Source organism: Propithecus coquereli, unplaced genomic scaffold (genome assembly GCF_000956105.1).
Source record: "Propithecus coquereli isolate 6110/MARCELLA unplaced genomic scaffold, Pcoq_1.0 Scaffold184, whole genome shotgun sequence".
NCBI lineage: Eukaryota > Metazoa > Chordata > Mammalia > Primates > Indriidae > Propithecus > Propithecus coquereli.
In genome coordinates, this window is record NW_012143190.1 from 1145996 (window position 1) to 1161550 (window position 15555).

The following is a 15555-nucleotide window of genomic DNA, read 5'->3' on the forward strand; positions in this document are numbered from 1 at the left end:
ATTGCTTTATGTTAGTTCAAAAGACTCTTCTGTTATTGTCTTTCCAGCATTGAGGCTGGAGTCACGGATGTCACAAACTGTCTCACGGGAGCCTGGATTTTTAAAGAAGCAAGAGAAGTACTGGCTAGAAAATTCCAAAGGGCAAATAAGATGTTTAATAGCTGCACCTCTATTTCACTCATAGGAATCATACTAAGCCTGATTTTCTTTTTCATTTGAAGAAAAGCTATAAAGTATTAATTTTTTCCTTCTCTATTTAATGCACATAGATTCTTCAATAATTTTGCACCGGCAGATGACACTGGTCATGATCCTACTTACCTTCTTTTAATTGAAGAAAGGTTCTAAACAGATGAAAACCATTTGTGCTCAAGAGTGGGTAAGAACATCTTTGATCTACATGTGTTTAAATATCACAGCTGAGGCCCAGGTACAATTTGTACTTTCATCCAGGGCCATCTTCGAGGACTCTAGCCAGTCACTCTCTTTTGCAAAAAGTACCTGTCATTCAGTTCAAGTGATTGGCCCTCGCTCTTGCATCTAAATTTAGCTTTCACGGAAAGCTGCCTATGACAGGCCTGGCGCTCTGTGGGCTTCTGGAGAGGTGGCTCAGACACCACGGCCTCGGTTCTGGGGCCCAGTCATTCTGGGGTAGGGTGGATGCCAGGTGGTAAAGAGGTTGCTCAGTAAGATCTGGTGGCGCCCACCCCCACCCCTGGGGTCCCCTCTCCCCAGGTGGTCTCCTTGACCTTCTCCACACTCCTAGGGACTTTCTACCTCTCAGGCGGATCCAGACAGTCAGGCTACATCCCCAAACCTCACAGTCCCTAGTGAGCAGTGTCCAGATGAGAAATGCCAATGTATTGCTTAGGGTCCCCTTTGGCTGGTCCTTTTTCATACCACATATGGCCTTTCTTTAAATGACAGAGTATCGGCAACAGCTTCTTCCTGATGGGGACTGCGTCTGGTGTGTCTGCCATCACAGCCCGGCTTCCTCAGACCGCAGTCCTAACTGCGCTGTGCCAGTGGCCTTTCTGCCCCTTTTGGCCTGAGCATGACCCAAGGGCAGGCAGGGGCTGCGAGGTGTCTGCTGGGGCAGCATAGGAGACAGCAGCTCAGCTGGGGACACCATGCATGACTGAGCACAGATGCTGTGTGGTCATTCGGGACACAGAGGACACAATGCTAGTTTCTGAGCACAGGCTGGGTGTGCATGGGGGGTCTGCAGAAGGGGTGGTCCATTTGACGACTCCTGTAATTGCCACAAGGCCTGGTCTCCCTGAACCATGACCATATCCCAGGAGAGGGACAGATCCCAGCTCAGGGGTGGGGATGGAGAGAGATGTCAGGGCTCTTCATTCCTGCCCCTGCACGTGACCAGAGGGGTAGATGCTTCAACACCCCAGCCACTCTAACTCAGGACCTCACGTGACATTACTGTAGACATGGCAGGCCTGGCAAAGGTGCCTTCCAAGAATCCTGTACTTAATGTTCAGGGAACATACTTCTCTGACCTTCAGTCACACCAGGGTGGCACTTCCCTTCTGCTCAAGAGGAAAGGCAGGTAAACATACTCCACACAGAGGTGGAATATACAAGATGGGCATATAAAGAGGCGGCCACTGTCCCTCCCTCACCCTCCCTCCCTCTCTTCACCATGGGAAGCAGCTGAGCCAGGTTGGGGACATTCACAAAGTCCTAGGATTCCACCATGAGAGGAAGAAACCAGAATAAGGCCAAGAGAGTGGCAGCTGGACCAAGAAATGTACATGAGCACATGGAGAGGGACCAGCTAGAAGAAGAGGGAAAAAAAATATGTGGGGACACTTCCTCTCCATTTTTAAGCCAAGTGGTCCAAGTGGCTGGGGCAAAGCTAACAAGAGACCTGGTGAGGGAAGCTACCCAATACAGCAGGGGCATGCAGCAGCCCTGGTTCAAATGACCCCCAACAGGCAGGCAGGACTGCCAGGGGGTGAAGCCCAGGGTGGAGACGAGGCATGTGGCTCCATTCGGCCATGCCACTCTTTCTGGAGGCCCTTCCATCCTTGGAAACAATCACATTGTGGACTTTAGCAAGTGGTTCGAGACAGTAGGTTGGCTGAATATTCCAGAAAGAGTCTGAAACTGCTAAACGTAAAGATGATTTTTCTTTAGAAACAGAAGTCTGATTCTTCCCCTCTCTTGGAATTTGTGGAGTCCTTACTTTCCTCAAAGGACAGGAACAATGTCATATTGTATGTTACAGCGGGTTGCCTCAACCTGTGCTGTCTAGACTCTGTGTGCTTTCACTTAAAAAACAAAATAAAATAAAAATAAAAACAACCGTTCGCCACCTAGGCACCACTCTACCATCTTAAAACGATTTCTGGCAGGAGAAGAATGCTTCATTCAGGAGCCACCCTGATGGGGGAGACCAGCAGGAGGTGACGGCTGCCCGCTGGCCACAGCTCCCTCTGGGGCAGAGGGCAGCCACACTGGTTAGGTCCGGCCCGGAACCAGACTGAGGAGCCCAGCCTCACCTCCCCTGGTGTTTGATTATCTGGATTGCAGGCATGTTTCAACAAACAAAGCCAAAGAAGGCAAAAGGTCTCCATTATCTCAGAGAACCTTCCACTTTCTTTCAAATTTGACAGTCTAATGCTCCTTAGAGAAATCGATGCCTTAAAAAGTTAAGATTGAGACTTGCTGCTGGCTGGCTGACCTGCTGGGCCTTGGAGTCATCCCCTACTGGTCTGTCTGCACGGTCAGCCACGGGATGGAAAGGCGATTTTTCAAAGGCTCTCTCTGTGGTTATTCATCCTGCTATTCAGCCTACAGACACTTTCCGAATCCCTACCATATGCAAGGCGTCCACAAGAAACCTGTTCTCAACATTTTGTGGCAAAAGAGCATATTATAAGAATATAAGCATATTCACGGAAGAGGCAGTCTCGAAGACAGTGATCTGTATTTGTTGATAAAGCAACGTATTACTTTTAATCACTGGCTTTCCTTTTCAAACACACAATTTCCAAAGAGAACAAATAGTTATAGGTAGAAACGCACTCATTCTCTAACAGATATTAAGGCCTAGAGAAACATCATTTTCCTTCTTAAAAAGACAGCAGCAAGGGCAGAATTCAAGAGAATCATCTGATTTCCTCCCCTAATGGGATAGGGTTCTTGCTTTCTAATTTACTTTACAGCTAATTTTTTTAAGTAAAAATTTCAATGAACAAATATAATGGATTTAGAAAAACCTACTCCGAAGGGTGGTGCTGGGGAGTGCCCTGCGCAGGGCAGAGGTGACACCAGGGTCCTGGGCACACTCACTGCGCGAGGCTTATGAAAGAGTTCCAGCGCTTACACCTTAAGAAGGTTGTAAGAAGCCAGATAAAAGCCACGCGAGCAGCGACACACATCGAATGACAGCCCCTGCCCTGCCAGAGAGCAGGGGCAGCCGCAGCCGCGCCTCCCCGCGCCTGATGGATTCAGGTGTAGCTGCAGCTACAGCTCCAACTTCTGGTGGTGGTGACAGAAAGGACCCCTGTGACCGCTCCTCTTTTCACCCCCCTGGGCAGGGCACGTCCCTGGTCCAGCCGGCTATGGTAAGTGTTACGGATAAGAATTTCCAACACTAGGTCCGAGGGATTCAGGCTGGGGGACCGACTCCCTATCATGCAGCAATCCACTGAAAAGGGGAAGGGGCTTCAGAATGGTCATCGATTAAGAAACAATTCTTTTCCCAGCCGTACAACCCGCAAGAGAAAATGCACACACGTACAGACACGCACCGCCACGCACACACACACAGAGGAATGCGTGTGTAAACACCTCCTCTCGCAACACCTTCAGCAGAGTCAGGCCCAAACCAACATGTCTGAGAAGTCACCGGTGCCGGAGCAGAGCCTTACCTGGGCCTCTTGTCTGAGGTGGCCACACACGTGTGCTGGGACGGCACCGCTGTCCACTTCTTCGCCTCCACGACGAGAGCTTCTGCATCCACCAAGCCAAATCCATAGAAATGGCTAACTGAAAAGACAGGCCCTTCAGAGCTGGGCTCTCCTGCCCCTCCCCAGGAAGGGCGCAAGGCCGGCTCTCACACTCTGCTGGGCTCCCTGAGAGGGCAGGAGGACTGTGTCTCTTCCTGGGCTCCTGAGCCTACAGGACCACTCCCCTGAGGGCTGCTCCAAGGTCCCAGCTGCTTGGCTCTCTCTCTGAACCCAATGTCTTCTGTTTGGTTTAGGAGTGTGGGCCAGGAAAGGTGACCCATTTTGGTACAGAGTTGGAGAAGTATAGATAGGGTCTAGGACTTTCTTTTTTTGAGACAAGGACAGGTTTCTTTACATTAAAAGGATGCATGGGCATCTGTGCTCCCTGAATCTTAGACCAGACAAGAGAAGCAAAATCTGAGACCTCTTGGTTCACCCAACTACGATGTGCAATAAATGCAATAAACAAGGCTGCGCCCATCTTTTTCACTGTTTTCTTTCACGGCTGAGTTCCCAGAGTGCTCAGGGAAAGCAGCAGTGTACAACACATAGATGTTCATAGCTTGTGAACTGTCCTGATCCAGTGTTTAGTTTGGTCAAGGCAGGAGAGTTTCAAAGTTTAAACTAAGAGGCAAGGTCGAAAACTAGATACAATCTATTTTCCTATTTAATTAGGCCCAAACTGAATGTAGGTCAGCTCTTGTTACAGCATACCACTACCACCAACATTCCTGCAAAACAAAGATGAATTAGGCCCAGTCAATGGCCTTCTTATTAAAAGGAACGTCCCTTGGCACTTAGGTAACAATGCTGGACCTATATTTTAAAAATAGTGATATCAGGGTTGGCATCAAAATAGTTAGTTACCTGAGCTTCAGAAAAGGTTTTTTGAAAAAAAAAAAAGTCCTCCCTAACAGCCCATGGCCAAATGAAATCTTTTTCAGTATCTCAGGTAAGAAGTCAGACAAACAAAGCCAGCGGCACTGTCCTATAATTACCTGACCCAGAGGGCCCAAATATCTAGGTTAATCCAGCCCTGACTGTGGGTTGAGTTCATGGTACCTGGGTCTGCACAGGCTGGGCTGGGGTGGAGGCCCCGCTGTCCTATGGGTTACTTTTACAACATAGGGGCCGGCCAACAGAAGTCTTACAGTTAGAAAGTAACTTACATAACTATCTCAATGTCCTCGTACAGATGAGGAAACTGAGGGCAAGTTTCAAAATCACAGGGTTACTCAGGACTAAGAATGTGCATTGCCCTCAGCACACAAACAAGCATAATTTATTTTGATAATTATGGATTTGTTTTAATGTGCATTAGAAAAAATATATAACTACTTATCAAACTCATGATTAGCTGAGTGTAGTAAAGTTTTCTTTTAAAATACATTTCTTTTATGTAAGACAACAAGCGAGTCCATTTAAACAGAACTATTAAGTAAACACTGCTACAGGTGGCCCATGGATGTGGCAAAAGTCATGGGGTTTAGGGAACTCCAGACTCCCGTGACCCGGGGGTTGTCCCTTAACATCAGTGAAGTTTCCAGGATACTTTTCTTAAATCACGGCATATGTGTTTTTAATTCTTGCGACACATAGTAATAACAATGTCATTTAGGGATTCCTTTTAAGGAATTCATATCACCCCTTACTATGCATTCCAGGGGTCACCCAAGGGTCCGCCAGGACGCTGCTGCCGCACCTTTATGGCCAGCGCCATTGACTTTCCAGTCGCTCGCTTTCAGGTGTGCCGGCCGGGATGTCTTCACTAGCAGGTGCTGGACGTCCCTCCAGGTTAACTGGCTGCTGCAATGACACAACAGACCGCTGAAGCCCACACAGGTCAGTGACGGTGGCAGCACAGGCTGTTCCAAGGTGAAGTGTCAGGAACCAACCCTAGTCTGAACTTGAACACACCCCCGAGGCTAAGGAATGCATTCCTTAGTGAAGGTTTATTTCACAACCTCTTTGTAAAGAATAGTTTCCAGCAACTAAATCCTGAGAAAAAAATAGGACAATGGGTGACCTCAAATCCATAAGCATTAAAACCCCAGCCTTGGCCAGGCGCGGTGGCTGACGTCTGTAATCCTAGCACTCTGGGAGGCGGAGGCAGGCAGATTGTTTGAGCTCAAGAGTTCGAAACCAGCCTGAGCAAGAGCGAGACCCCGTCTCTACTAAAAATAGAAAGAAATTAATTGGACAACTAAAAATACATAGAAAAAAAAATTAGCCGGGCATGGTGGCGCATGCCTGTAGTTCCAGCTACTGGGGAGGCTGAGGCAGAAGGATTGCTTCAGCCCAGGAGTTTGAGGTTGCTGTGAGCTAGGATGACGCCACGGCACTCTAGCCTGGGCAACACAGTGAGACTCTGTCTCAAAAAAAAAAAAAAACCCAGCCTTGCTGCCAAGCTCTACTTGAGTTTGAACCGAGCCATACAGGAAGTTTTGAAAGTAGAGAGAAGTACATTTCACCTACTAGTAAATGTTTATTAAGTATCTGGGGCTATTCTTCCCCATAATGAGCAAATGCTACAGTACCTGAGAGCATGCTCAAGCCATGATCGGCCTAGATTCCATTTTATGTGGACCCACCAGCTACAGATATTCAAAATTTTAGTCATTCTAAATGTATAAAACATTCATTTTGACGCAAAGAAGAAACATTACATTAAAAATCACATACCTACTAATAAATACACAGATGATATTTTTTGATTCTAAGATATATTTGTCCACCTTTTTTAACATCTCTGAAATCCAGATTTATCTTACGATTTGATGCCTCTTATACCCCCTCTGTCCACGGCAACCAGGACCAGGTTACACTGCCTAGGGGTGCTGAACTTGGTCCTGGTTATTCACATTGTCATTTCTGGGTCTAAATAACTCTTAGCCTAAAAGAGCTCTTCGATAGTTACAAAACTTCTAAGATATGAAAGTACTGTATTATTAGCAGCACTTGTGGTTTCTACGGTACATAAAAAGGGTACATCTCACAACCTATGGCATCTTGGATTCAATGACATACAGTATTTTTCATACTATCTCTAGGCAGAGGGTAATATAAAATAAAATCATTGTTCCTTTCTTCTAATCAGTATTAATTGTTATGAGATCTGCACATTTGAACATATACACTTTCTGCAAGGCTGCTTTAAACTGTGGTACATGTAACTCCTACATGAGTCACCAAAAAAAGGAATATATTAATATTTTTGTTACATAGAACAGCTGAGTGAAAAGAAAGATATATAAATTCACTGGTCCACCCACAATTTGACAGATAAATATGTATAGATATTTTATTCCTTTTTCAGTCCATTAAATTGACACACATCTATGACCTTTTAATCAATCAGAAAATTAACCAAGAATGAATGAGCCCTCTTGTGTCTGAGATCCTCATTCCCTAATATTGTAAACACGTATTCTTTCTTTTCAAATTGTCTTTTCAGGACTCTATGGGATAGAGCTGACAGGAAGAACAATCCCCAGGCCTCTCCCAGGAACTTAACCCATGTGCAGGTTTGTTTACTAGGAATGCATGCCACGCCACGTGTATCTACAGCGAGTGTGAACCCAGCAACCTGGGACAGAAATAGGGCTGGAGCTGCTGCTGCTAAGGGCCGAGGACATTTCCAGTTGCCAATTGTGTGTGTGTATGTGTGTGTGTGTGTGTGTGTGTGTGTGTGTGTGTGTGTGTGTGTTAAAATGCACATACACAAAATTTACCATTTGAACCATTTGTAGGTGCACAGCTCAGTGGCATTAAGCGCATTTCACATTGTTGTGCAACCATCACTACCATCCTTCTCCAGAAAATTTTTTCATCTTCCCAAACTGAAACTCTGTACCCGTTAAACACCAACTCCCCCTCCCCCAGCCCCTGGCACCCACCATTCCACTTTCTGTCTCTGTGAATTTGACTGCTCTAGGGACTTCATATAAGTGGAATCATGTAGTATTTATCTTATTTCACTTAATGTCCTCGAGGTTCATTCCTATTGCCATATATATCAGAATTTCCTTCCTTTTTAAGGCTGAATAATATTCCATATTACGTAGGTACCACAGTTTGCTTATCCACTCATTCACCTGTGGATACCTGGGTTGTATCCACCTTTCAGCTGTTGTGAATCATGCTGCTATGAACATGGGTGTGCAAAAATCTGATTGAGTCCCTCGTTTCAGTTCCTTTGGGTATGTACGCAGAACTGGGATTGCTTGGTCATATGGTAAGTCTATGTTTAATTCTTTCAAAGAGCTGCCATGCTGCTTCCCACTGTGGCTGCTCCATTTTACATTCCCACCACGTACCCCCACTTTGCCTGCTGTTCTATGAGGAGCTCGCCTATGGCATAAGTCCTGGAGTACACTCCTTCCCTGGGGCCCACACTCTTCCGGCTGCAGCCCCGGCCTCCCCCGATTTCTCCGTGCTCTCGATGCTGCACTGGCTACAGGCCTCTGCGCTGCCTTGCCCCACCCTTGCCTGGGCTGACCTGCTCTCCTCCCCCATCCACTGAGCCTCCTGCGGGCCCACAAGCCGGCCTCAGTCAGGGGAGGATTCCGAGACTCCGAGTAGCCCGTGGCTGTGTTTCTGGTGGAGCGGTCATGGGTGCAGGCTTTCAAGTTGAGACAGAGCCGATGAGACTGCACACCACGCTGGCCGTGCCTCCTGGCAAGTTACTCAAGGACGGCTAAAGCCAGTGCTCCTGGAAGTTTAGTGCTGAGATGCCAGGAAGCATGAGCTTCAGAGTGGAGGATAGAATGCCTCCAGAAAGAGAGAAAGATAGAAACCATTTTATTATGAAAAAATCTATTTTATTTTGGACTCTAGTAATAAAATCACAAATATAACGGTATGAAAAATAAGTTTAAGAAATGGTGTAGAAAATATTTTTTAACAAAGAAGGGATGAGTGGGAAGTACCAAGACTGCCCCAAACCATGGGATTACCTTTGGACATTCTTACACGTGGAGGTCTTTCTTCATTCTCGTCACACACCGTCCCCAGGCCTCCCTGTACCCCCTGGGAGTTTCTCTACCCATGACCACTTGGCTTTGCCCTGGTTCCTTTCACAGCTGTAGTGGGCAGAGAGACAAGCTAACCCTGAGGCCACACTGCCCAGGCACAAGCTAGCCCAAGCTCTAAATCTCCTAAACTTAGGCTTTCGGGTCCCTAGACAGCATTTGTTCTGTCCTTGACCAATCCTGTAAGTTTAAAATCCTCTAAATTGATGCTGTTTTCAATGAAGTTCACTTGATTTGCCACCTGTAAATTTCTGAGAAGGAGCTAACAGGATGGGAAGATGACTATCTGAGTTCTCATGTGTCTGCCGACCAAGTTTAACGGGACAGTCTGGCATGAAGCAGGGGTTTTTTTGTTTTTTTTCTATTTAATTTGAACTAACAAAATTCCTTGCATGTTTCTAATAAGGAATGGAAGAAAATATAGAGCAATGAATCACTAAGTACGTGAATGTAACTTTCCACACAAGTGACTAATTATTTAGAACTTTTTAAAACAGCCTCAGGACACAGAAGCTAACATTTTGGCCTGGAAATTGAAAATATTGAACTGTTTCTTTGTTAAATTGGTAGCATTTGAGCGTTATGCTCTCTTGCCTTGCGCAAACCAACATGTAGACATGCATAATTACAAGGATTTAAGCATCCCGAACATTCTTTCTGAATTATTTAAAAACTCATCAACAACAAATGACTACTGCAAAGAGCTGGGCTGTTCTGCGCCAGTTTTGATGCCTAAACTACAATTGGTTTTTGATCTCATGACTGCATGTACAGTTAAGTCTCTTTTCTTTCTGACCTATCCACACACTAACGACTCTAGAGTTTTTCTTTGGTTTACAACAGCAAAGCACTGCATTTTATTGTCAATTTATATACCAAAGTTCTTAAAGAGAGGCCTACAGTGAGGTTTTGGTGTGAGTTGCAGAACGGGAGGAAGGCTTGGGTTTCTGGCCCACCAAACCCACGTGTCCTACAAAGCGCAGGAGACTGTGGGCTTTAGGAAGGGAAGGAACCACTTCATGGCCATTAGGACAACCTAGAAAGGGAAGGAGATTCTGACACATGCTACAGCATAGGTGAACCTTGAGGACATTGTGTTAAGTGACATAAGCCAGTCACAAAAGGGCACATACTGTGTGACTGCACTTACATGAGGACCCTAAAGTCATCAAATTCAGAGACACAGAAAGTAGAATGATGGTTGCCAGGGGCTGGGGAGAGGGGCAATGGAGAATGTTAAGGGCTGAATAATGTCCCCTCCAAAATGTGTATGTTGAGGTCTTAAGCCCAGTACCTCAGAATTTGTAGATAGGGCCTTTAAAAAGGTAATTAAGGTAAAATGAGATTATGAGGTTAGGCCCTAATCCAAAACGACCAGTGTGCTTTTAAAAAGAGGACACAAGGAGAAGGCAGCCGTCTGCAAGCCAAGAAGAAACCAACCCTGCTGACACCTTGATCTAGGACTTGCAACCTCCAGAACTTTGAGAAAATAAACTTCTGCTGTTTGAGCGCCCAGTCTGTGGCACTCTGTTACAGAAGCCTGAACTGACTAATACTGGTAGTTAGTGTTTGATGGGCACGGGGTTTCGGTTTGGGAAGAAACAATTCTGGGGATGGTGGTGGTGGTGGTTGCACAACTATGTAAATGTGCTTAATGTCATTGAGCCGTACACTTAACTATGGTTAAAATGGCCAGTTTTATGCTACGTGTATTTTACCACTATATAAACATTAAAAAAAAAAAAAAAAAAAGGAAGATCAGGAAGGGAAGTGGGAACTTACTTTGCTTCCAGAGCCAAGGCAATGATGCCGGCCACCATGGGCGCCGAGACCGAGGTCCCCGTGTGGCCATCGGTGCAGCGCTGCCGCAGATCCGTGGTGACCTGGGTGAGAGGGCGGCACAGTGAGGTGGCAGAGGCTAAATCTCCCCCCCCGGAAAAGCTAAGGCCACTCAAGAGGTGGCTAACTGGTCCCAGGAACCGGAAAGGCATGGGCAAACGCATCTCGGCAACCGTGGTTTTCCGCGATGGCTGGTGCTCCCTGAGAAATCTCTTTGCTCTCATGTGCAAGATGTGGACCCGCCGTGGGAACAGGCTAGTCTTGGGGTGAGAACAGGGAGACAGGGCAGAGGAAAGGAGAGCAGCTGGGAGCCACACACCATGAGCTCTGGTAACAGGTAAGGCAAACGAAACAAAGAGGGGCCCCCCTGAGGCCCTTCTCACTGGGTCTCCTAGCACTGTGCCCTGTCCTGAACGCCCGACGGTCCGCATGGCAAGACCATGTGCCAGAGCCCCCATTAGCAACCCCTAAGTCACCCCCTGACTTCAGAGCAGCTGGAGGAGCCCAGGTGGCTGTCTTTAGCCAGCAGGTCACAGGTCGAGTTCTCCACCAGGACAGCCTCCTCAGACAGCTGACAGGTCCTGTGCCCAAAGCACCTGGTTCCACCTGCAGAAGCAGATACACCCGGAGCATTCTCGACTTCCTAGGGCTGCTGAGCGGGAGGACAGGGCTGGCTGTTTTGTTTGTGAAGGTGAAGCTGGCTCTGCCAGCTGGAGGCTCTGCTTGCCCTCCTTGGAGGTGCTGATGCCAGGCAGGGTCCGGGTGTTGACTCTGGACCTCACTACTGCTTGGCCGGATTTGTACCTCCCCTTTGAAATGGGGAGCAGCTGCTGTGGGCTTGGCCCGTGTGGGTCCAGCTGTGGTAGATGGGATTGTGGCCCCATGACCTTCGCCCCCGGTGTTATTCCCGTGCACTTTGCAGATGGGATTAAGGTTAGTAAGCAGCTGACCTTAGATGGGGAGACTATCCTGGCTGATCTGGGTGGGCCTGCTGCAATCACAGGGCCCTTCAAAGTGGAGGAGGAAGGCCAGGTCTGTCGGAAGACATAAGACATGAGAAGGACACAGCCCATCACTGCTGGCTTTGAAGAGGGACTTAGGGAACACAGCCAAAGAATGTGGGTGGCCTCTAGAAGCTGAGAACTGTTAGCTGACAGCTCGCAGGAAACGGGAACCTCAGTCCTATAACCACAGAGAGAACTGAATTCTGCCAACAACCTGAGTGAGCAAGGAAAGAAATTCTCCCCCAGAGCCCCAGACAGGATCACAGCCCTGCCAGCACCCCGATTTCAGCCTGTGAGATTTGAAGCAGAGACCTAGCCGAGGCTGCTGGACTTCCAGCCTATAGGACCGTGAGATACCAATTTGTGCTGTTTTCAGAGCTGCCGCACTGTGACAACTTGTTATGGCAGGAACAGGAAACTAATACACCCACCTACCCACCGCAAGGCTCTAGCAGCTGATTCGCCTAACCTTTGAGAATCAATTCCTCCAGTGATAACCATCCAGATCCTCTTCCAAACTGAGTACCTTCCCCATGCACGTTTTAGCTGGGCCGACAACCACCCAGGGGAGAGGGGCGTGGCCCGTGTCACACATGCAGGGGAAGACTTGACAAGGACGCTAGCAGAGACCAGCTTCCTCCCTGCCCATTTCAGCAGGGCTGGGGCACCTCGATGTGGGGACAGCAGCTCAGAGCCAGGGAAAAGGGGTAAGAATGTAAGCTCTTTCACCAGCCTCTTCACATACAAGTGGACACAATGATATGTACTTCCCGGGGCTTCTGTGCAGATCACAGCTGGGCGCCTGCACATACTTGTGCTTGGTAAATGGTGGCCAACAAGAGAAACCAGGGGTGGCTGGACAGGAGGCCAACCTCCCGAGAGCATGTGAGGCCCACGGCTGGCTCTCCAGCCTCAAAGAAAGGGCCTCCCCTAGGGAAGGAGAACTGAACCAACGTAGGCAGCCCCTCCTGAGTCCTAGTGCTGTGCCTGGGACATGGCTCACGGTCGATGAATGAACAAACCCTCCTTTTCTGGTCAGAGACACTTGCTTTAGGTTCTACTCCTTTTATCAAGAGTCACGTCTCACTACCAGGCATCCCTCACTCTGGGTGGACGCTGGTCGGCATTCGCCAGACAGAGAGGGATGGAGAACATGAGGGGACAGAGCTTTGGTTGCCGTCATGACCTGCCTGAACTCTGAGACTGTGATAGCTGATGGTCCGGAGCAGCCGCAAAGTCCCTTGTAGGACGTCTAAGAACACTCAGAGCAACAACTGGGTCCAGCAGAGCTGGAAAAACATGCCGCCCATACTGTCAGAGTACCCTTCCAGGACAGCAACCATGACTATGTTTGTTTTCCTTTTACCCCCTCCCAACTATACCCTTCTTATCTATATGTTATTGCTCAGAGAATATTTATTTATAAAAAGAGAATGAAAGCATTTTGTAGCTAAGGAAGGCACGCGCACACTCGTGCACATACAAACACACACCCTAGCGTGATTCATTAAGCAAATAAAGCTGCAAGTTTTGCTCGCAGGGTTGCAGGGCGCCATCTCCCTGCACACGGCCCGTGGCACAGCATCCCTAATGTGAGCGTGGACTCGCATCCGCTCGGCCAGCAGGCCTTTGTCAGGTTTCAGCACAAGCGGCTGTTTAACAAGACCCCAGCAAGTCTGCGCTCCCGTGAGCTGGATGCCTACACAAACAGGACACCATTCAGAATCTCAGTTGCCTGTCCCAGGGGCGCATGCTCTGGCAGAGAAGGAAAATAACAACTTAAATTAATACCTTAGTTAACCAGCCCAGGTCACTGCCAGGCAGGCGGTGGAACGGCGGCAGTAGCTGACCTTTCGTGGGTGCAGAGCAAAGCAGAGAACAGGAAGCCTGTATGCTCCCACAGAAAAGTGTAAAAATAAATGTGTAAATAATTTCTAAAGATATGGCTAAGCAGCAGGAGAAATGAAAGGATGCTAGTGAGCTTTAAAATTTAACCATGTCTTGCCAGCTCCACGATCTCATTTTTAAAATGTCTAAAAGTCAACTTTAATGACTACACATTTCAAGTCTGCATTAAGTTGGACTGGAAACTCTCCCTTCCTCTTTTTTTTTTCCTAAGTAGGAAAGTAGGTAGGAAAGGAAGAAGCACAGATTCCACCCATACACTACAACAGTTACTCTTTAAAAGATAAATCCCGCCTACGGTCACTAACGTGAGCAGAACACACACAAACCCCTGCTTGACTTAGAATTGCCCAGCATGAGTTCGTAGCAACGGATGCCCAGAACAGTGGCATTTCTATAATGTCTCAGCATAAAACTTTCTCTTACTCTGTTGCACACGTTGGAACGGGACTGGTCAATTGGATTCCAAGTGATGTGACCACAGAACTTCAAAGAGCTAAAACAAGACAGGATGAGAACGAACCCCCTTCTTAAATGATATTTTTAGTTCTCTAAAGCCAGAGAGGATCTTAATTGCTATTTCTGTGCAAAGATTAGAAAGGCAGGGTCTGAGGAAGGCTGCCAAGGGACTGGGGTTTACCTCGAGGCTCAAACAGTTCACTGCTGGGTGAGGCTGGGACCGTGGGATCCGGAACAATCTAGCCTTGACCGACTCAACTTTTTGTTATGGGGAAAAGGAACTCATTCCCACAGGGCCGAGGCATGCGTTATAAACTCTGCAACTTGCCAGGAGAACTTACAATTTTGCGCTCGTAAAAGGCCCCGCTGCTGTAGGTGGTGGCGAGGGTGGAGGCACACTCTTCCAGGTACCAGGGCTTGTAGCCGTTCTCGGTGGTGCTGCTCACGGAGATAGTGTAGATGCTGTTGGTGTAGCCATCACACGAGCAGTAGTCTCCCTCTCTCCCGCCGTTCCCGGATGCCCAGACAAAAATGGAGCCCAGGCCCTGCCGGCCCTGGAGGGGAACAAGAGGAGCAAGACCTCAGCCCCGGCAGCCAGCACCTCCCAGGGTGGTGTCACACTGGGCCCGAGTCCCACCTCCTGATTGTTCCTTCAAAGAGATAAGAAGGAAGCGTTCAGACCATCTGGATGCCACCAAGGGCATGGCTTTGTGGGCTCTGTTTTGATTTTAATTGAGCACTTTTGCCAGAGGCAACAGCATTAGAACTGCAGAATCACAGGATCATATTGGGCAGGGGTGGGATGCAGAAAAACTCCTCTGTTCTTCACAGAAAAATCCACGGGCCTAACAGAAGCTGCTCTGTTTCAGAGCAATGCCAATAATTTCCATTATAATGGCCTATGATCAAAGAGACCTGGCAGCACTGCAAGCGATACTGAAATGATAGATGATGGCAGAATTTATAACTAATTTTTCTGAGTCTGGTAGGGAAGAAAATGAATTCTCCTGAAAAAATTTTCCTGAAGAAGTACCCTTCTTGGAGGGCAAGCTAATTTTGCAAAGAGGGATGGGACCATGAATTCTAGATGAAGACGGAATAGGTAAAAAGGGTGATGGGCAGGATGCCGGTGGCTGCTGGTGGGTGTCCTGTTCGAGCTCCCTGGGTCTCCACCGTGGGTGGGCAAGTCTTGGAGGGCACAGATCGTCACTGCCAGCCAAGGCCAGGGGCCTCTTGTGTGCAGGTTTTCATCATTAAGAATGCAAACATGAAAGTAAGGCCTTTGAAAGACACTGGCTCGGCAGGGCACGTTCCTGCAGCCCTGTTTGATCCCACACCCAGGGGATC

At 47.9% G+C, this 15555-nt stretch overlaps 1 protein-coding gene across 1 annotated transcript in view; it reads right to left on the reverse strand.

The window, feature by feature from the left end:
* Positions 1–15555, reverse strand: part of PCSK6 (proprotein convertase subtilisin/kexin type 6) — a gene marked incomplete at its 5' end in the record, with an annotated part of 167897 nt that overhangs the window by 62042 nt on the left and 90300 nt on the right. Inside the window, 4 exons of the mRNA XM_012642689.1 lie at positions 3894–4011; positions 5674–5777; positions 10784–10884; positions 14550–14762. Of these exons, the coding sequence (XP_012498143.1) occupies positions 3894–4011; positions 5674–5777; positions 10784–10884; positions 14550–14762 (536 nt within the window). The remainder of the gene's footprint in view (positions 1–3893; positions 4012–5673; positions 5778–10783; positions 10885–14549; positions 14763–15555) is intronic.